The sequence below is a fragment of the Phycodurus eques genome, chromosome 16, assembly GCF_024500275.1.
Source record: "Phycodurus eques isolate BA_2022a chromosome 16, UOR_Pequ_1.1, whole genome shotgun sequence".
Classification (NCBI taxonomy): Eukaryota; Metazoa; Chordata; class Actinopteri; order Syngnathiformes; family Syngnathidae; genus Phycodurus; species Phycodurus eques.
Genome location: NC_084540.1, coordinates 17,998,080 through 18,019,784, shown reverse-complemented (window position 1 = coordinate 18,019,784; position 21,705 = coordinate 17,998,080). Strand labels below are relative to the sequence as shown.

Here is a 21,705-nt window from a genome sequence, read left to right as displayed (position 1 = left end):
ATCTTAACCCTACACCAGGGGTGTCAAACTAATTTTTGTTGCGGGCCACATTGTAGTGATGGCTTCCCTTGGAGGGCCGTTATGACTGTGAACCTATATAAAATATTGTCTCATATAATGACATATACACAACAAATTGATGGATAACTAGTTTGAAAATCAGAAGCCAATACAAAAATTTCAACTATTATTACATTTATTTCAAAAAACGTGATTGGTAACATAAAATGTTTGCAATATTTGGAACTCCCCAGAACCCGAAGGTTTGTATACAACCAGATAAAAGGTCACGTTTCCGTGATATGTCCCTTTAAATGTATTTTGACGCGTGACCCTCACACATTTTGCTAGCGTGAGCCGTACAACTGGAATGGGCAGGTCAGCCCCCCGGTGTGGACGGTGCTGACTCACCATGCTGTGCAGACGGACCTCACCCGTCTCCAACAGTCCATTATGTGAGTTTCTATTGTACGGGAGTGACAATAACACCCCCAGTTAGCATGCTAAAAGTTTGCATTTTCTGCCTCAGTCGCTGGCAGTGCTACAGCGGCCATCATCGAACCCAGCGGGTGTGCTACTCCCTGCTGCTGCGCCTCCTGAGGGCCATCGATGCAGAGTGGGACCCTCCCTCTGTGAGAGGAGACCTGGTAGGTTCTCCATCTGTGGGCACCCTAAGGGGGCCGCGGCGGGAGGTAGGGGTCATCATCTGGAAACGTCCACCTCATTAGCTCGTCACTGAAATTCATCAAGGTTTTTGGTTCAGCCAAAAATGTCTCAGAGCATAACCCGCGGGTGCTTTCTGTGTCCAGGAGAGGCAGCTGTCAGACAGCTTCAGGCTGTACACAGAGCACTGCCTGTGCCTGATGAAGAACATGCGACAGGTTTTCCCCTGCACCAGCGCCGCCGCCATTACGCGCTACGAGCTCATGCTGAGGTAACGTCCCTGCCATCGCGTGACATCACATCGCATCGCGTCACTCGTCATTGCAGGAAACATCTGACCTTTTCACGCTGAGAGACCGCCATCCACCAGACTTCTTGCCCGCACAGAAACACTCGCATTTTTGCTTTACCATTAGCGAAAGCAGATCTAACCAGGTACATTTTCTATGCCATAGTCTCCAGTTTGCTGCAGTGGTCCAGGTCAGGGCTCATAGAATGCCACTTCAGAAGTTAATAATCCCACGCATTTATCTATTAATCACTGCCAGCCTTCCCATTTAACCTGGATATTTGACTCCTAAAGCCGTCAAAGGCAGTGAATGTGTTCAAATAGTCACCTGTTAACGTCTTTGGTGCTCTTTTTTTTAATTCCAGAAGATCCCATAAAAATATAGATACAGTAATTGTGAGTCTCCGCCGCATGTAAATGGACACATATGGTGCATTGTTTTTGTAATCAAATCATCTGTCAGCCATTTATTTTGAAGGGTAATGTTGTAAGATGAGTTTGAAATTATTTTCGTGTTTGGGGGTCATAGTTGGTGATTTATTTACATTTTAAACCATTAATATTGGCAAGGTATACCCAGGAGTGGCCCAACCGTTTGAGGGCTCAATAATGTTGCATTGCTAATGTCGCATATGGTTTCTGCGGAACGTCAAGGTAAACAAAGTTTTTTCTTCTCCCATAGATCTTTTTTGGGTTGATTAGATTTGTCGAAAGGTTTTCAATGAAAAATAAACTAGACACATCGATCATTTGGCAAGCATCTCATCTACACTACAGAGAGAGATTTTACTTACATCCTACGCATACAGTACACTTTAAATATAATATGTATCTTCCTCCTTCAGAGGGATCGGCTACATGCAGAACATGCGGGCGTTTAAGAGCGTTTGCCCCCTGCGTAACGAGCTGCACTTGGACATCACATCTGCCGTGAAGGTAACGACAGAGAAAGTGGAATCGTGCTCTGGAGTCCTTTTAATTAGTTTGAGTTCGATTTTAATCATCTACTGTTGTAAGTGGCTTCCCCCTCCTCAACAGAAAGGAACCTCTGAGTGGTACGAGGGCTTAATGGCGCAGTACAAGCCAGAGGATGGGGTATGTGCACGCATGAGGCAAACTTCTCCACATTATTTTGTACCTTGTTGTCAAGAATGACAAGATTCATGCGTGTTTTCTGTGTAGTCGCTGGAGGAGCAGCTGAAAAAACTGGTTGTAGTGGTGGACGCCGTCTGCGCAGACATGCAGAGAGCTCAGAATATCTACAACAAACTCTTCTACAGGTAGACGCCAAGCTGGAATTCAGGCTCATATTTTCTGTCATTAATATTCAACTCCTGGTGTTGACTTGTTTCCGCAGTGCGGTCAAAGTGGATTTCTTCAGTGTGACCTACAGGCAGCTGGAAAAGATGGTAAGTCTCCACAACCTTGGCTCTTTTAAAGGAGACTTTAAAGACAATTTTCCCAGTTCCCCGTTGTCTTGCTTTCACTTCTTGTGACATGCTTTTGTCAAAATACCCCAAGGATCAAGAATTACAGGACACTTTTCACCCTTTATTTAGCCTCGATCAACTCAGCCTGTTTTGAAGGGGGGCGGTACTGTCTCATGCAAATGAGATGCTGCTCAGCCTGTCCAATGCAAAGTTTTGCTTGACGGCCGGAGGCAGAGCACGGGTGTTACGACGAGGCGAGTGGCTAAAACTGTCGCAGAGTGTGAAGAAAAAAAGCGACACTTAAAGGATGGATTGTATTTTCCCTTGTGGAAGCAGGACTTTGTGGCTAAAACTGCCGAATTACACTTGTCAATTAGCGTAACAAATCGGAGGATTTGCGGACAAATGACAGCGTAAATACCTTCCCACCATGATGTCGAAAACTTCACTGAACACGCAAGTAATGGGGGGCCTCGGTTTACGACGGAATCCGGTGCCTACAACAGCAACATAATCCAAATTTGTACGTTAGTCCGCACATGCCATAGTTTATCACTAGGCAGTCGTAAAGTCACAATTACAGTAAATATTTGTATGAAAACGTCTAGTCCATAATCATAAAACAATGAAATAAAAAACAGCAAGTTTGGCAGTAACCGAGCACACCTTCTTGTAGCACGTGACCACATAATTTTACGGCGCTGTGCAAACAACACTGGATAAAAATATGAATGCAACATTTGCCACCATTTTTTTGTGAGCTGAGCTTAAAGATCTAAGACTGTTTTATGTACATGAGGCCTATATTTCTCGCAGATATTTTTCACAAATCCCTCTAAATGTTTTTTTTTTTTTGTGAGCACTTAATAATAATAATAAAAAAATAAAAACAATAAATAATAATCCATAAACCTCACAGGTGTGGCATATGAAGTGCATAAACCCGTGCATTCCCCCAATACTGTAAAACTGCACATTTTAGAGTGGCCTTTTATTGTGAGCAAGCTATGACACACCTATGCAATAATCATGCCACCTAGTTGATATCTTGATATGGATTATCTTTGCAAAGGAGAAATGCTCACTAACACCAATTTAGACAGCTTTGTGAACAATGTTGGAGAGAAATAGGCCTTTTGCGTACGTAGAAACAAATCTCAGTTCTTTGAGTTCAGCTCGTGAAAAATGGGTTCAATTCTTCTGCTGCAATTCTTCCTTTGTTTACTTTCGCCGCCATTTTGACTTTTTGGGCCACAGTAGTACCTGATCACGTGTGTCACAGAGCCATACTATGCAAGATTCATCCAACACATCGTAGCAGATGATTGACGAGAGCTGGCCAGCTACCGCTACCTAGCAGCTAAGTTAACTAGCCAGTGTTGGAAGTCAGCTTGAATTTATGCATTTCACGACGCAGAGGCCAGTGCAATAGAGACCACGCCCCCGATGTTGCTCGGGATCCTGAGCCATTTTAAGCCATTTTAAGCTAAAAGACGCCTTTTGGCAGCAGTTTTTTTTCTGGAGGGAAACGCGATTGTTAAAAGGCACCGGCCAAAATGCGACAGCCTTCTTCTCTGGTGTAGTGACAAAATCTGCAAACCCCCCAAAAATTGTGACCTGGACTTAACCGGAGGCTAAATATAATTTACCAACAATCAAATTGGATTTTTCATTTGTTCCACAGTGTCATGTCTCTATTCCGGGAATAGTACAAGGAGTTAACGATTCGCTACTCGTTTGTGACTGCGCGACCGGCGATTGGGAATTTCTACGGCGAGTCCGAGCTCTAATACAAACTATTAAAAAGTCTGTTTTTTGTTGTTGTTCTTACAGGTGGCCGATGATGTCAACGTGGCCATGGAGAGGCTTTGCGGCACTCTGGAGCAGGAAAGTTCCAGACTGACGCAGACGATGGGCGAGACTGTCTTTGAGCTTTTCGTGTCATTGAAGAGCCTCAAGGGCTTCCGGGAGTTTCTTCCTCTCAAGTCGGTCGTCGCTGGAACTCTCTTTCATTTCCGCAGTGTCCCAATACCTTTGTTTCTATGTACCATGACTCATCTTTTTGTTGTTTGTTGTGTTTTCTTCATCCTCCTCCTCGGCAGAGATGCAAAGATGTTGGCCTTGACAGTATTCCACAACTGGTTCAAGTCGTCCATTCACAAGTTCCTGCAGATTGTTCACGACAGGTCATGTGACAGGATCTGCAAAGCGGTGGAAACAGACAAGGTAAGGCACTCCGCCCCTGATTTGTACTCGGTCCTCAAGCGCGGTAACCATGGCGATACATCTCCGCTTCATTCGCTCCATTGAGGCCACATTTCGTGATTGCTTCTCTGTGACCTAGCAACGGACATCAATCTTTTTCATTTTCAGTGCTCTTCCCGGAGCAAATTTTCTTACCTATCCTCCTGCAAACATCCCAAGGTATTGCGTCATGCCAAAGCAATAACCTTGTTGTTTTTCATAGATATGAGGTTTGAGGTGACTGAGGTCAAAGGTCTCAATTTTGTGGAAGCTGCCACCGTATTTGCATGGTAATTTTGTGAGATGTAGAACTGTTTCAAGTTGGACTGGATATCGCAATAAATAGGAATTTTATTTATTTATTTTGGTATGTGAGTTAATGAGAATTTATTTGTTATATTTCAAATAGTGAATATAAAAATGAATGCAATTTGTGAATCATGGGAGTTAATTTCATATATTTCTAAATAGAAAAAATGGGGGGGGACAATATGGGAATTCCTTTAATATATTTTTAAATAGAATAAATATAAAAATATAAAAAAGTTAAATATGTAAATTAATGGAAGGTAATTTTTAAATGGAATATTTAAAAAATAAATGCTAGCTTACTATTGCTGTTATTATTATTATTATTATAGGCTCCAGCACGCCTGCGACCCTAGTGAGGATATGCAGAATGGGAGATGAATGAATTATTATTATTAATATAAATTACATTAACGTTGTATTAGTTTATAAAATGTGCTTTAATTTTATAATTTGTCTATACAGTTCTGTTGAGTTTTATTTCTTATTTTTAATACAAATCCTGCACCAGACTTTGCAGCTGTACATCATATCTGGCAAGTACTGTAGCAGGGGAAGTCTTTTGTGTACTGTATTTGGACAAATAAAATAAAAAAATATATAGATAAAAAGAGCTAGATAAAATGCTTCTGTGTTACCAGTGTTAAGAAAGTCAATCTTTTTTCGGTTTGAGGTTGCCATATCAAATTGCCGTACATGAAAATAGCAAAACTCTGGTAGTCGAGGCCCAGTGGGAGTCATAAATATGCAGTTAAAATGTTAATACATACTAACAGCAAGTACTACATACTTGCTGTTGCTTTCAGATAGAAGCGGTGCAGCAGGCCAAGCACAGTTCCTCGGCGCTGGAAGTGACGTCCTGCTTCCGACAAGTCCGAGACATCTGGCTCCAGCTGGCATGGCCGGACTCTGCGGGCGCTTTCATCTTTGTCACCCGCTTGACGGACGTGAGTGTCACGTGACGAATCATGTGCGCATTAGCTTTTAATATGCTGACTGTTTCCGGAATCCACAAGACAGGCAAATGAATGTAAACTTTGTGTTTTAAAGGAATTGAGTTGGGATTTGTCTTTTTCTTTTCTGTTTTTTTTCTTCTTTTTTTGTTGCAATAACTATAAGATTCGCCAAAATTGAATCTACACATGGCGAATACAAAATCAATATTTATTTTTGTGAAAAATAATATTAAATGTAATAAATATAAGACATGAAATGGCTCAAATTATGGTAATTAATTGTATATATATTTAAAAATACACATAAGAGAAAATATGTGAAATGCTAGAAATTTATCATAAATGTTTTAAAATAAAAATAACATTTGAAAAAAACTAACATTTTATCTTTTTATGACTAAAAATGCGTGAATTAATGTATTTTGTATATTTTAAGATTAAAATAGAATATGTAAAATAATCACATTAAATAGATAAATAAAATGGGAATTTATTGATACACACACAGTATATGTAATTAATTACTAAAAATAAGATTTGAGAGACATGATAAATTTGATTATTTTAAGTGGATTAAATGGAAACTTTTTCAGAATTTATACAAACTATCATGTAGCCAAACATTACTGCGAACATTTTGGAATTAGCGGACATGCCTAAAAATTGTGTTCATTTGTTAAGTCCTTCACTTAACAGCAAAAAACACGACACTAAATTGTAATGTATGTATTATAATCATGTCCAATATATAATTACATAGCTTAAAAACAGAATAATACAGTATATTAAAGTAAAAAGGAAATAAATAATCGTATTACATGAGGATATTCCTTATTATCCCAACCCCAACTAAAAACACAAAATAGAATAGAAAAATTATAAATTAAATTGATTTTGCATTTAATCTGCTTTTATTTATACTGAGATATGTACAGAACTTCCAATATATCCTATATTGGAGCTCTATTTGAGTTCCAATATATCCTATATAGTCTGCCATTTTACACCTTTATCACCCCCATCCCCCCCCCCCCCCCTAATTAATCTTTCATGTCAATTTTTCAGTCTTGTAACGTTGTGACTACAGTTCATCCCAGGCTTGTTTGTCTCAGAACTTTTGCAGCGAGGCTGTGTACTACTCGGAGATGCTCACGCGCAAGATTGAGAGGAGCCAGCTGGGCCGGGACCACAATAGCTTCATAGTGCAGGTAACGCCTGTAGCGAGGAGTGTTGACATGCGTGATAAATGGCAGCGAGGGCCCCTTGGGCGGTGCCCCAGCAGGAGGACGAGAGCATGGCGTTGCATTACCACTCGCGCACACACGCATACACACAAAAAGAAAAGTTGTTACCTGTTGGTCCTTCACAGCGGCACCCCGCTCTCTTTTTAGACCCGCTTCTTTTCCTTCGACCTTCTCTCCGCCTCCGCCCTATCTCTCTTTTTTCCCCCCCTCCTTCTGCGCTCCTCCCCCTCGCTTCCCGCTTAGCTGTCCGTGGCCCTCAATGACGTGGAGCACGTACGCGTCTTCCTGGGTCACCTGCCCCGCGACCTGGACTGGCCGGGCGTGGAACGCGCCATGGAGGAGTCGTGCGGCGCCGAGGGCAAGGAGCAGGTGTTCAAGGCCCTCAACGGGCAGCTTTTCAACATGAACCTGGACCTGCAGAAGGAAGCCAAGCATCTCATCGCGCTGCTCACGGACAAGGTGCAACCACACCGCAATCGCTATAATAAACATACAGCCATCTTTTTTAGGGGGGTTTATAATACAGGGGTGCCTTGAAATACGAGTGACCCGACTTACACGGTTTTAAGACACGAGCCGCCGTTCAGCACTTGTTGTTTTGCTTTGACTTGCATGCAAAAATTTGAATCCGCAGGTTTGCGGGGGTCCTCTGTAATAGGAATTTGGGTGGATTAACTGCAAATGTTTTATTTAATCTAGAATACGGAAACATAAATATTTTATTATATTTATTATTATTTTTTTCATTCAGCAGACATGCATCCAAAGTAATGTTTTTTAAATTAATAACAACTGCCTGAATAGAACTTTATTTGAATTATTTCATTGACCTCCAAAAAATGTTGACCATGGTAAATAATGAAAATAATCATTTTTATTTTTCCTAAAGCAAGGTAATATTTTGTGAATTTCAAAGAAATGAAATGAAAAAAAAATGTTTAGGTAGATTTATCTTTTTAAAAAATAAGGCAGCCATACCATCACTGCCTAAACTCCATTGAAAATGGTGATACTTACTAAGTTAAAGTCCTTAAAATGAAGACCTGATATGAAGCTAATAATTTGTCAATAAGAAAACATTATTTTGTATTGACACATAATATTGTTGTGCATGTGCAGATGGTGCCTGAGTTGCGGCGTTACATCCAGCACATCAGCTTGTCTCCTGACTCCATCAACAACGACGTCGTAAGCCCTCAAGTCAATTTGTTGCAATTTCTTCCTGCGTGTGCACGCGTGACTCGTGTGCGTTGTCGCGAGCAGGCCGTCGCCCCCCTCATGAAGTACCTGCAGGACACCGTGGTCATCCTCACCGACACGCTGGTGAAGGACAACCTTACCCGGTGAATACTGCCTCTCGCCTCCCCGCCTCCCTGTAAATGTTTGTGTTATAACAGGGACAATGTGTGATTAGCATAACCATTATGATTTATAATTATACCTTCTGCCTAATTGCTTTTCCCCAGTGTGGGTGCTTGTGTGTGTGTGTGTGTGTGTGTGCTTCCAGTGATTTGCAAAGGTAGCACAGACTCATAAAACCACATGATGATAATGCAAAATTTTCAATTATAGATTTCGAGAAGGGGTCGCTTCCAGACACATTTTCACAAATAGGCAGATACAAATTATTTGGTTGTTTAGTTTTACACTTTGTGGGTGGGCAGGCATTTCAGACACCTAACTATTTGGTCCGTTTTGATGGACGTTACGAATTACGTTGTTTGTTTGACCCATTAGGGTTCTGCAGAGCTTGTGGGAGCTGCTGCTGCGCATGATCCTGGACTCGGTCACGGAGAACCGCGGCGTTCAGGTGGAGTTCTACAACCGCTTCCAGTACACTGTAGAGGTCGGTACTGCACCTTTTTTAACACCTTTTTTGTGCGACTGTGACGCTCAATTGTCCGTTTTTTTGGTGCGTTTTTTTAGACCTTATTGCACTTCCTTCAAGAAAATGGTCTGTCCCTAGAAGATATGAAGAGTGGAGACTACAAGGTCATCTAAGACACTCTTTTTTTTATTGTTCATAAATGTGCCTAAATCGGTTAGAGAGCACTTCTCCTCACAGGTCTGGCATTTTAAGATGCTGATTCGACAGTATGATTATTGCACATGTGTGCCTGAGGCTCTCCACAACAAAGGATCACGCTATAGTTTTACTGTATTTGTATTTTTATAGGCGGCACGGTGGCCGGCTGGTTTCGAGCGTCAGTCACACAGTTCTGAGGACCCGGGTTCAATCCCCGCCCAGTCCAGCCTGTGTGGAGTTTGCATGTTCTCCCCGTGCCTGTGTTGGTTTTCTCCGGGCACTCTGGTTTCTTCCCACATCCCAAAAACATGCATTAATTGGAGACTCTAAATTGCCCGTAGGTGTGACTGTGAGTGCGACTGGTTGTTTGTTTGTATGTGCCCTGCGATTGGCTGGCAACCAGTTCAGGGTGTACCCCGCCTCCTGCCCGATGACAGCACGCCCGCGACCCTAGTGAGGAGAAGTGGCTCAGAAAATGGATGGATGGATGTATTTTTATATGATAATAAAATACAAAGGATCCAAACGCGATGTCGCCATGATTGCTTGGTCGTCACAAGCCACAAGACGCCGTGATATCACCAAGGACCAATCAGAGCAAAGTTTATCGAATTTTAATGAGAAAGCCAGCTTGAAAAAAGGGCATCCTGGGCATTTCCAAACCAAAATATCTTTTGGTCAAAACACAATAAAGGACATCAATGATTGGGGAAAAAAATGAGGACATGGGACCAACATTTTTTTTTTTTTTTTAAACAAAGTGTAATTTCTTGTAATTTTCAACTTTTTTACATTTTATTAAATTTGAAAAAAAAAAGATTTTAAACAAAAATAAGCACAGTAAAATAGTAAAAGTAAAATGACTATGATTTCTTGCAACATTAATTTTTTATGTTTAAAATAAAAAAAAACGTTTTTAAAAAGTTTTTTTTTAATGAAAATATAGTCACATCTTGCAACATCCATCTTTTATATAAAGATATCTTGGACCATTTTAACTTTTTACACTTATAAAAAATAATAATTAATTCAACATAGTATGATATCATTTTTATGTTAACTTCTGATGCGGCCATGTTTATTTTATGAAAATCTGTGGGTTGAGTTATGAAAACCAGAGATGATCTATCAGGGCAGCGCGCCACTGCACAAGCCTCACTGTTAGTTTTGGAGGTGAGTGTAAAAAAACAACAACAACAAAATCTAAATGAGAACATTTTGCATCTTTTTATTCCCTTGCAAACATGTCCCCCGAAGGCCCTGGAGGAGGAGCTGAAGCTGAACAAATGTTCCTCCTTCGAATTGATCGAACAGTACTACCTGGAAAAGATCTCCCTGCAGGTACGTTCTTCCTCACTGGGCATCGATCTGTACGGCAGACCCTCGTTCTCGTCGCACGCCGCCGTGTCTTTCAACAAAAGCTGCGTCACACATTTGCCAGACACTTTATTATGTTCACATCCATCCAATTTCTAAAAGCACTTTTCCTCAATCGTATCTCGAGTGAGCTGACGTCTATCCCAGCTGACTTTTGGGCGAGATGCGGGTTACATTCTGGACTGGTCACCAGCCAATCACAGGGCACATATAGACAAACAACCTTTCACACCTATACCACATACCTGTACTGGGTCCGCGAGATGTGACGTGACTGTGTGTGTGTGTGTGTGTGTGTGTGCGCGCGCGTGTGTGTACACTTTGCAGAAAACCCTCAAACACACACGCTTCGGTCGGATCAGTGTCAAGTGCTACTACGACGCTCCAGAGCAGAGGCTGACTGTAGAGATTCTGCACGCCGCCGACATCATGGCACTGGACGCGAATGGTAAAAACGGATTGTTGTTTTTTGCAGGGTACACGCGTAGCGACAATCCGGATCGACAGTTGTAAATGTTGAACAATATTTACGATCGCAAATATTTCAAGTCCCTATAAAGAGAAAATAAATATGTCCCACCACGGAGAAGTGTTGTTCACAACCTTGCCAAATTTTAATGAGAAAAAAATTGCATATAAAGCCTCCGGTGGTTGGAATAGACTGCACCAGGTCGCGGGGCAATTTCACTCCGCTACAACGAGGCACTCTTAAGCGGCCACATCAGACACTGGCTGTTAAGTCTGACTTTTCTCGGGGGATTTCCCCCCCTTCCTGGCGCTTCCTCCTTTCTCACCGTAACGTGCGCACTCATGAACAACAACGAGGCGCTCTAAATCGGCCACACCAGCCCGGAGCCCCGGTCCACATGGTGGCTGTCATGTTGAACTTGAATGAAGATTTCACCCTTCTCTTTTGAAGCTGAAATTATATCGCGCTGTAGTAGTCAGCAGTACTAGTTGTAGTAGCAGGCTCGGCATTATGTTCTCCTAAATGACTGATAGACAACCTAACGAAAGATTTTGTACATACCTGTGAGAAAATGCCTGCCACAAATCCAATGTTTCCCAGTGTGTCCCTTTTAGAAGTGGCTACTACACCACAAGGCAGTCTCGAGATCTGCTCGATACCACATTTTACGATATCCACTCGATTTATCATCCTGGCACCAATTGTTAAGCGCAGTTAAGCAAAACACATGCCGTATGGCCTTTTTTTTGTTTCCCTCATCAGCTTTTTAAAAATCAGATCAGGTTCCAAAAAATGGTATGTGTGTGTTTACCCTCAAGGTTTTCTGTGGTTTCAATTGTCATTTCTACCGATCCCGACATTAGGCCTGAGCGACCCGTTCGTCATCGTGGAGCTGTGTCCGCACCACCTCTTCCCGCTGGCCAAGAGCCAGCGCACGCAGGTGAAGCTGAAGACGCTGCACCCCGTGTTCGACGAGCTCTTCTACTTGTGAGTTCTTGTTCCCGCTCGTGTCATTTAAAGGTCACGCCAGGGTGGCTTATGCACTTTAGAGCTGTTATTGCGTCACCACTTAATGAATTTCTTCTTTGCAAAGGTCACTTCCTTCCTACCCTTTCTCGCCACGTTTTATTAGCAACGTTACATCAGTCGGAGGATTATATAGGATTTAGCACTAAAAAAGTAAGTAAGGAAGGAAGAGTAATCGAGGGCAGGGGGAGAAAGGTGAAGAGGGTAAATTAAAGGTAATTTCAAAAAAAATCTACATTCAAATCACTGGTCACTTTACTAGGGATCCCTATTGCTGCTTTACAAAAATCAGTGACAGTAGTTCGCTTTTGCTAGGTTTTAAAATGTGTATTATTGTGGTTGGAGAGGTGTATCACTACTATCTGTTATATATAAAACATCAGACCTGTTCGGATGGATGGAAGGGTAGAACGATTGATATTTCTACAACTGAAAAATCTACTCTTACATAATAAATAACCACTCGAACTGTTAGGTTTTCACAACTGGATCACTACTCTGGTTTACATGTAAAATGGGTATTAAAACTGAAATAGTCATTAGAACTGGTACATTTGACAGAGACGGACGGATACATACAGCTAAAACACTAATCTGTATTCCATATAAAATAGGTATCACACCTTGAAGCACATTTAGTTAGCATACTATCATCATTTCCTAAATCATTTGTAGATTCTCAGTCATCCGGGTCAGGGTAATCCGCAAAGGTCGAATCGAGGCAACTGAACTCTTTTCGTTTGTTGAACTTGTTTTCCAAGAACATTCAAAAATGACATGGGCAAGTATGCCTTTTAGGCTGACAATATGGTCAAAATAGGTGATAAATGGATAGATCCATGAGTAATCGCAATCCATGCGGTGCAGCCACGTGAGTCCCGAGCAGTACAGGCACAGATTCGCCTGCTTGACCTTCACCGTGATGGACTACGACTGGCTGTCCACCAACGACTTCGCCGGCGAGGCCGTGGCCCCGCTCAGCGACTTCTGCTGGCCGGGGAGGCCCAACGCCACAGCGGCTGGCAAGAGCGTGCAGCCCTTCATCCTCCATCTGTCTCGCAGCAAACCCAGCGGTAAGCAAACACTTTGTGTGCTTTTAATAATACAAACTTTCACTATCATGCAACGTTTAAACGGGTACAGGCAATGGTTTAAGTTCGAACCCGCAGGTCTTGAGGGTGTTTGGAAGGGATTTATTTATTAAGAACAGCCACACTTGAGCCATATGTCAGTCAGCGTTGCTCACGGCACGTTTCTTAGTTGTATATCTGTAAATAATTAATCAATTTGCCATCAAAAGCCTTTTCTTAGTCTGAGTCTATTCTGCTTGACGTTTGTTTTCAGAAAAAGCTTTTTTTTTGCCTCCACTTTTTGGTCAGAAACCAGTGTTTTGGGTGAAACCAACCCATGTTATACTGCTGATTGGTAAAGAATGGAAAAAGCTAGAAACAAAAACAATTTCTGGTGTAAGGAGAGCGTCTCGTCTTTCTTTTGGTAGGTTCATTTCTTACTTTATATTGTCACAAGTATTCTGTGGGTCTTAAAAGATGTCGAAATGCTCTGAAACGGCTGGCAAAATGCGTAGCCCTACTTTGAAATCAGCTGGCAGTGAATGAGTTAAATACACACCGTTAATTAGTTCTGCTGTCGGAATTGGTACTTTCGTCGTCGGAATTAGTATTTTCGTCTTTGGTTCGTCAGTTGTGTCTTCAGAGACTCCTTTCCTTGAAATGCCATTCTGAACTGTTCAAGTCTTCCTGTTCCAATGTTCTACTGTATAGACTTCCTGTCAAAGGGGGTGATGGATTTTTATTTTTTATTTATTTATTTATTAATTTTATTTTATTTTTTGCTCTTCCTGTCCCGCAGAGAAGCCGATCATGCGGATGCTGGACGCTCGGCCGGGTGACAGGGAGGCTCAGGAGTTTGTCCGCAGGCTGAAGGAGATTGAGAAGTCCATGGAGGAGGAGTAAAAAAAACGAACAAAAAAAAAAACGCCCTGGGCCGACGCTTATCGATGTTCTCTGACCACACGTCGCCACCTGTGCTCTTGTACCGGTACTATGTTTACAATTTTTGGGTCATAGTTGTTGTTGTTCTTGTTCTTGTTGTTGTTGTTGTTGTTTTTTTTTTTTACAATATTCCAAGTCATTGTTTAGTATATATACCAAAATGAGGATTCATGAGGGGGATCCTACACGTGACTATTTTTTTGTTACGTTATCTTTGTCGTATATTTGATATGATAGAATTCCCAACTATTTTGTGGAAGTAGCACTCAGTCAAAGTCTGAATCTTTACCTCACGTGTGTCTATGGGGGTTTGCGATCGCGTTCGTCGGTTAAGTGGGAGGAAGTGTCTCACGCCACAGCTCAGGGTACAAACGTTTTTGGGGAGAATCATTGAAAATCTTTCAGCTTTGAGTGGTATTTGTAATGGTATTCATTTAAATGGATGGTATCAATAAGTATACTAAATTTAAATGTCAACAGCAAATTAGTGACGAGCCTGTTTGTTACGAGACTTTAGTAGGATTTTGTCCAAAAAGTAATTCACTTTGAAAAATGCTTCATTTTTTGACGAATGTTCCAGATTGTGGAATATTAACGAATGAATAACTTGTTAATATTTCATAATCCAAACCACTTTGAAGTGTTTTTGTAGCAAAATGTTTTTAAGGGTAGTGCGTCGATTATCATTGTGGAACGGGTCTGTATGTATTTTAGTGCAATTTCTTACTAAACACTTATGTTTGTATGATATCTTCATTTTGATATACAGTATTTATTCATTTATTTTTATTTATTTTTTTTAATTGAGTGGATGCCAACAGCCTTTTAGAATTTAGTAGGATTTTGTGCAAACAATAATACACTAAAATGAGTTCAAACGCTTCATTTTGTTTATTGATGAAAATTCCAACTTAATCAGTATGAATTAATACATTATTATTGGTAATTTATTAGTATTACACAATTCAAACCACTTTGAAAATGTTGGGTTGCAAAATGTTGTGTTTTGAAGGTAGCGTGTCAGCCATCTTTGTGGAACCGGCTCGTTTGCCATTTTGTGTAATTTCCTTGTGAAATATGGCATGTTGCGCATTTTTCCATTGTTTTTCCTTTTAATCGTTTTAAGACTGTTATACTCTTTGTATCTACGAATTACTATTTTACTCTTTCAAAAATACATCCAAAAATCATAGCGGACGTCGACGCCAATTAGCAACTCACACGCTGGAGCCGGTTATCGTGAGGAGTTTTTTTAATTACATTTTTTGGGGGGGAGAAGTAATACATTGAATGTTCTGAATTTATTACTACAAAATAAGACGTTAAAAGAAAATGTCTGTAGCAAAATGAGTGTTTTAGAGTAATTAAGTCTCTCTTTACTGCCATCTTCGTGGAATTGACCTGCCACATTTGTGGGTGCTTAGAAAATGGTCCAGTTTTGACATACAGTATTAAGGTGTTAACAGCTTTGTGCAATTTCCTACTAACTTGTTAAAAAGATCCCGTCAAGCTCTCAAACTACGTTTAGTTTTTACCAATATAATCACTTTAGTTTATTTTTATGTTTTACTTGAACACATTTTATTGGACGTATAACTTCAGACGTTAATGTTTGTCTTCATCTTGCGATTTTCCATACATGCAAATTTGGACGAGGTCATTTCATCATGTCAAACAGACACCAAACAATAGTTGAGTCATAATGTATTTTTCATCTGCGTTGTGTTCAAATAATGACTCATTGCTTCGTGTACAACTACCTGAAAGGAATAAAATTTCACCCTGAATGACAGCGCGGGTGCGCAAGCGTCATTTAGAGAGAAACCGCAAGCTCTAGTAAGTGCAGCTAATAAGTTCATGAAGCAATCAGATAAAAGGACGCTGAATGATGTGAAGTCGCGAGCCGTGCATTAGCGATGCAGACAGCACTTAGCTTCACTCTTCTGTTGTTAGTGCTGACATCTGTAAATAAAAATGCACAGTACAATTATGACAAAGAGCATGTTCTCGTGAGCATTTAGTAGGAATTCGTCCAAAAAGTACCCCCGAAATTAGTGGAAAATTCACTTTTTTTTTTTTTTTTTTCGATAAAAGGATTGATAATCAAAACTGGTCAAAATATAGCTTGCATTACTTGCTCAATTTTTTTCATATATATATATTAAAGTGACCAAATTTGGACATAGGAGTTTTCCCCCCAACAGCAATGATATATTAAATAGTAAAAATATTTAAAATTAATTAATTCATATATATATATATATATATATATATATATACACACACACAATTACAATTCACAATAACATTCATATATATATTTAAAAAATATTACTAATTAAAATAAAATGGATTATCTAATTGATATCCAAGACAGTGAGATGGTGCTTAACCTTTTGTACAATTTCCTACTAAAATCATTGCGGGAGTATTTTTATCAGTGCATGTGCAAACTTCCCGGGCACCTTCATCAAAACTTTAGGAAACAAATCATCACCTCAATCTGAGAGTTGTTTTATTGTGAAGGCACTTTCACGCTCTAAAACACTTTTTTACCATTTTATTCACATAAAAATGGGATTAAAGTTAACTGAACTTGAATCCTATTTTTATGTATAAAAACAATATAAACAAGGTAAAAAACATGGAAGCATTTCTAAAAAGCATTTAGAAGGGCACCTCTCTGATGATGAGGAAGAGGAGGAGGAGGAGGACCTGGGAGGGGAAAAAGTGTAGCAGGTAAACAAAACAAAAAAATGCACCGACAGCATTTTTAATGGTGTTGTAGACGCTTACAGTAGCTTGTCGTAAGTGTTGTGTACTTTTATTTGTTTGTTAATTCTGTGGAGTCGCTAAGGGTGAGAAGGAGCAAGGAACCGTTCAATTCATCCTTGGTTGAACACAACACAAACCGAGGACACGTTTCTTTGAAGCTTTTGGTCTACGAAACAACGTCAAGTCGCATCCGGGTGGGTTCGAAGGTGTCTTGTGGGGTAAAGCGCCTTGTTATCGTTGCAGTGACTTCTTTGTCCTTGAATGTGTAAAAGCCTGCGTTGATGTTTATTAGATGATCGATACATTTGAAATTTGTCAATGGACTTGAAATAAATGGTGTTTACATTTCAACTATTGTTGTCTGTTCAATGAGAATCAAGCCGCCAAATTACACTCTTGTGTCATTTAGTGTGTGAAGCAGTGTGTGTGTGTGTGGGTGTGTTAGGGCCCATGCAGTTGGTAAGCGACGGCGACTCAGTATTACTAATTTAGGAACATAATTTAGCAATTTTTCGGACCCCTCCCAACTTTATTTTAAAATGCTTACAATTTCTCTACGTTATTAAAAGTGAAGGCAATTTAAAATGTTGGTCCAAAAGAACATGGAAGTAGACGCACATGATTTGCTTACGCGGACCACATGAAATGAAATGAAGGGCCAGATCTGGTCCCCAGGCCTTGGCTTTGAAACCTGTGAAATAGAGAATTCTCCCCATCTCAACAACCAATATGGCGGACAAACAAATACTTATCTCGGCAAGAGACAAAATGCAGCGCAGCAAATGGCAACGACAACGGACCGACTCGGCGCCGAGCTGAAATCTGGGAGCTGATGACACTAGCTTTTTTTAATTTTGACATTTCATATGAAACAGAATTAGTTGCGGAATATTCTCCAATGAATGAACGGTTCTCAAGTAAACCAAATCGTGTGCGCAATAAAAAGAAAAATATTTTACGATTATGATAGCACAGTGTCCAAAGTCAACTGAAATAAACTCCAGTTCACCCTCGACTGTAAAGAGTATAACCGGTATAGAAATATGACATCTTAAATATTTTCTTTCATGAAAGTGGAACATCAATACAGTATTTATTTTTTTTTTATTTTTTTTAAAGAAACAATGCAGACAAGTGCAACAGTTACAGAAATTCCAATGTTCACTCTCAACACTATAATAGTCGTTTCTTCCCCCTGTTGGGGAATTCTGGTTTTAACCACCAGATGTCCTCGTAAACTCACTCAACAATGCAACATTAATCTTCCCCCCCCCCCAAATGCTGTTTATATTTCAATTTAACAGTAAATTACCTGCCCTTTTTACTATGTTGTCCCTTTTGTGCTCAGAAGACAAATATTGCTCAAAATGAACCACAGTGGAGTGAAGACAGTTTTAAGACTTGGTTTTCTTGCTCAAGCAGCAGATAAACAATATTGTATGAACAATAGGAAGGCAATACCGTAGTAATAATAATAATACTATACATCATTTTATTCATGTACTATTTTGTTGGGTTTTATTAACTTTTATTTTTTTTACTCAAATAATAACCTTAGAGAAATATATTATTAGTCCATGTCCTCATAAAATATGCCCACAGTGTTATTATTATTGGTACTATTATTATTATTAACATTACAGTAAAATGTAGAATATTATACAGTATGTGTTGACAAAAATAAGTTGGAACCTTTTCGACAATAAACATCGTTTTCTTTTTCATGAAGGAAATAATAACAATGCTTATTATTTAGTAGGATTATTAAAAAAAAAAAGAAGCAAATTAAAAGTTATGCAAGGAATGAGGACATCAACATCAAAAGATAATGACCAGTTAATTAGATTACATATACTTGCATTATACATTTAAGTATACGTAGTATGTATTAAATTTCAGAACTTTATTACAGGCCTGGCCTTATAATTTTACAAATGTATTTTTATATGATGAATGTTCAATTCGTTTAATCTTTTTTTTAATGCTTAATTGGGGCACGTCTATTATAATCGATTATTTGACAAGCTAAAGTACAAAAAACTCCCATAAATAATGTGCGAATCAATGAAAAATGAGCGCTATTATCTTCGAAGCTACCTATTTGGTCATGCTTTTCTCATATTAAACATCATCAGACCGTGCAGGTGTACCTAATGTTGTGGCCCCCAGCGGCATAAACACCCGTTACGAGGGGCCCGGGGGGCCCGAGGGGAGCACCCGACCGACACACCAGCTCCTTTGTGTCTTCGCCCGTGTCTGAGTGAGCAGATCAAATTGGACAGCGTGCATCAGAGGAATGCGAAGTGGGATGGCGTTCACTCGGCCCCACGCCAACTTCGTAATCGCTCCACCGTCCCTCAAGCGTCCCTCGGATGCACGGCTGTCAATGCAGTGAGGGGTACACGACTGTGTACACTGTGCGGCCTAGCGAGAGGGCTCGGAGGCTTGTTTCAGCACTGCACTGAATGTCCTGACGGCGAAAACGGCTGCGTGTTTGTTTTACTTGATTAGATAGAATGACTATCATCTTCTTAGACAAACATCGGTTGTGTTTAATTTACACACGATGACTCATTGACTACTGTTGACCTTTTGTAGCCTACTGTGCATTCACAGTGGTGGGAAGTGACGATGTTAAAAATACTTTTAGGGGTGTTAGCAACTTTTTAACATCACTTTTTGCTAAAACTGTCACTATGACCTGACAGTAGAACATGAGTCAAATAATGTGATATGTATATATATATATATATATATATATATATATATATATTTTTTTTTTTTTTTTTTTTTCTCAATTGACTGTATATTTCAAAAAAGAAAACCAATTCAAACCAATAAGATTTATTGTAGCGGAAATTCAAACTATGCTTTGGTTTGGCGTTTTTGCGAGACGAACGCACTTTTCAGTCGATCTTGGAACATTCGAAAACGAATTGGTTGAAGTGAGCGCAGCGTACAGTGCGAGAAGCTGCAGGTTTCCTCAAGCAAGAAGTAGGGGGGGATTAAAACCTGAAAATGGCTTTTGATGAAAGATCAAAAAGGCAGGAATGTGTGCTGTCATCACCCCACATCGGGATAAGGTCACCGATGCGGAGCACTGAGGGGAGGAAACAGCCTCTTGGTTGGTTTATGTTTAATAGAGAGCTCTAGGGTTGTACTGTATTAACAAAAGCATTGGGACGATCACAACGAATGAATCAATTTCGGGGTTGTACTTGGGATAGGTTAGGTGTTAGATTAGGGTAAACCTAACCTTCTGTCCATTTTCTGTGGTACCAGTCAACCGCATGGCAGGTGCAGACTGTATAGAACTTTATTAAATGTCTTTTATGAAATCATTGGTTCATTCATTTTAATCAAATTATAAATAATAATATTAAAAATCCATTTCGTTAGCCTAATGGTGTGATTGCCTGAGTCATTTTTGAAAGTTTTTGGCAAACAAGAAAGGAAAAACACAACAAATTCAACTAAGACGAGTCCAGTTGACCTGAATGAAAAAATTATAACGTTTTTCGCAGGCTTATTGTTTTTTTGTTTTTTGTTACTATTGCTACAGTAAGTTCAAAATGACTTGGGCAATGCTATTGAGTTAACGCGCTCAACTTTTATTATATATTATTCTATATCCACGTTTAATCTATTTTATTTTTTCAGCTCACCTGGTAATGACCTTACCCATATTTCCATTTTGAAAATGAAATGTGGCTCTTCATATTTATCATTTTGCATATTTCCATTCGCCATAGCAGCCTACATAGTAGTTTATCTTATTTCGCCATTGCCCTTTTTCTAAGGTAATGAGCGGCCCGGCTAAAAATCCTTCAAAGTCGCGGCGGTGCCAAAACAAAAGGGCCACCGTCAATGCCTTCTGTTCTCTTTGTTGCTAATTGATATATCCCTCCGGATGATTGCGGCCGAAGCGATCCACAAAAGTCGTTTTCTCTTCTCAGATGTCTGAGGGTCAAGTGGTCGTTTGTTGGAGGCGCTACCGAATGGTCCCGGCCGGCGCCTTCTTTGTAGTGTAACAAAGACATCTGTAGCCATGGACGCTGAGGGGTGGATGGCGGGGAGGGCGATGTGGTGTCAGGGTTCGTTTTAAGGTCAGATCACGTTTCACATGAGAACAAAATGACCACCATATTTTGGATCTACGGTCTTGGAAATGGATTCAAGTTGTTCTGTATAGCTCACTAGTCCTGACCTATTCGTCACGTCCCTTTCGCACAACCGCCCAAAAAAAAAAAACTCATCTAATCATTCAAATCAATTCAACTAGAACACCGTAACCCTCGTGACGATAAAGCGGTGCAGAGAATCTTGAATCCTGTCCTGTTCTACGCTACTTGTCGCTTCGCTAACATAAAACAAAGATAATTACACGTTGTGTATTTTAAACAATCACATGAGCATTAATGTCCGCCAGCTTCTTTTTTACACGTAATGGGAAACACCATAGACGGGCTAATGCCTTGCACCATGTGGCGGTGTTTGTTCTTTAAGGAACAAATGTTTGAACAAAAATGGTGAAGCAACACAGGTGACAGATAATATAACAATGCTCACTCACAGGTATATATTCTTCGTTCTCCGCAAAGGATGACTTATATTGCTAAATCGAATCAATACATTCCATAATTCACGAATCCTGTCTGAAGAAAGCAAGCGTAAACTGTGTAGGAGGGCACTCCAGCCACCCAGGTATTTGTATACAAGCACTTAAAAAGTCAACTTCACACAAAATACCCGCTTTAATTGGCCTTTGAGCCAATTAAAGCGGACTGTATGTGCTGGACTGTACTGTATGTGTCTGACTTTCTGAGCCAAACGGGACTTGAAACCTATCCAGACAATTCACATGGTGGGTCTCATGAGTGCCCCC

At 40.1% G+C, this 21,705-nt stretch overlaps 1 protein-coding gene across 1 annotated transcript in view; it reads left to right on the top strand.

Annotated features, from left to right (window-relative positions):
* Window positions 1–14,025, top strand: part of baiap3 (BAI1 associated protein 3) — a 33,100-nt gene extending 19,075 nt beyond the window's left edge. The window contains exons 14-34 of the mRNA XM_061700792.1: window positions 352–455; window positions 530–647; window positions 810–934; window positions 1,798–1,888; window positions 1,991–2,047; window positions 2,135–2,232; window positions 2,310–2,361; window positions 4,216–4,367; window positions 4,485–4,608; window positions 5,742–5,882; window positions 7,004–7,099; window positions 7,379–7,594; window positions 8,255–8,323; window positions 8,399–8,478; window positions 8,873–8,981; window positions 9,062–9,127; window positions 10,419–10,502; window positions 10,866–10,986; window positions 11,871–11,994; window positions 12,901–13,106; window positions 13,903–14,025. Of these exons, the coding sequence (XP_061556776.1) occupies window positions 352–455; window positions 530–647; window positions 810–934; window positions 1,798–1,888; window positions 1,991–2,047; window positions 2,135–2,232; window positions 2,310–2,361; window positions 4,216–4,367; window positions 4,485–4,608; window positions 5,742–5,882; window positions 7,004–7,099; window positions 7,379–7,594; window positions 8,255–8,323; window positions 8,399–8,478; window positions 8,873–8,981; window positions 9,062–9,127; window positions 10,419–10,502; window positions 10,866–10,986; window positions 11,871–11,994; window positions 12,901–13,106; window positions 13,903–14,006 (2,337 nt within the window). The 3' untranslated portion in view covers window positions 14,007–14,025. The remainder of the gene's footprint in view (window positions 1–351; window positions 456–529; window positions 648–809; window positions 935–1,797; window positions 1,889–1,990; window positions 2,048–2,134; window positions 2,233–2,309; window positions 2,362–4,215; window positions 4,368–4,484; window positions 4,609–5,741; window positions 5,883–7,003; window positions 7,100–7,378; window positions 7,595–8,254; window positions 8,324–8,398; window positions 8,479–8,872; window positions 8,982–9,061; window positions 9,128–10,418; window positions 10,503–10,865; window positions 10,987–11,870; window positions 11,995–12,900; window positions 13,107–13,902) is intronic.
* The last annotated feature ends 7,680 nt before the right edge of the window (window positions 14,026–21,705 follow it).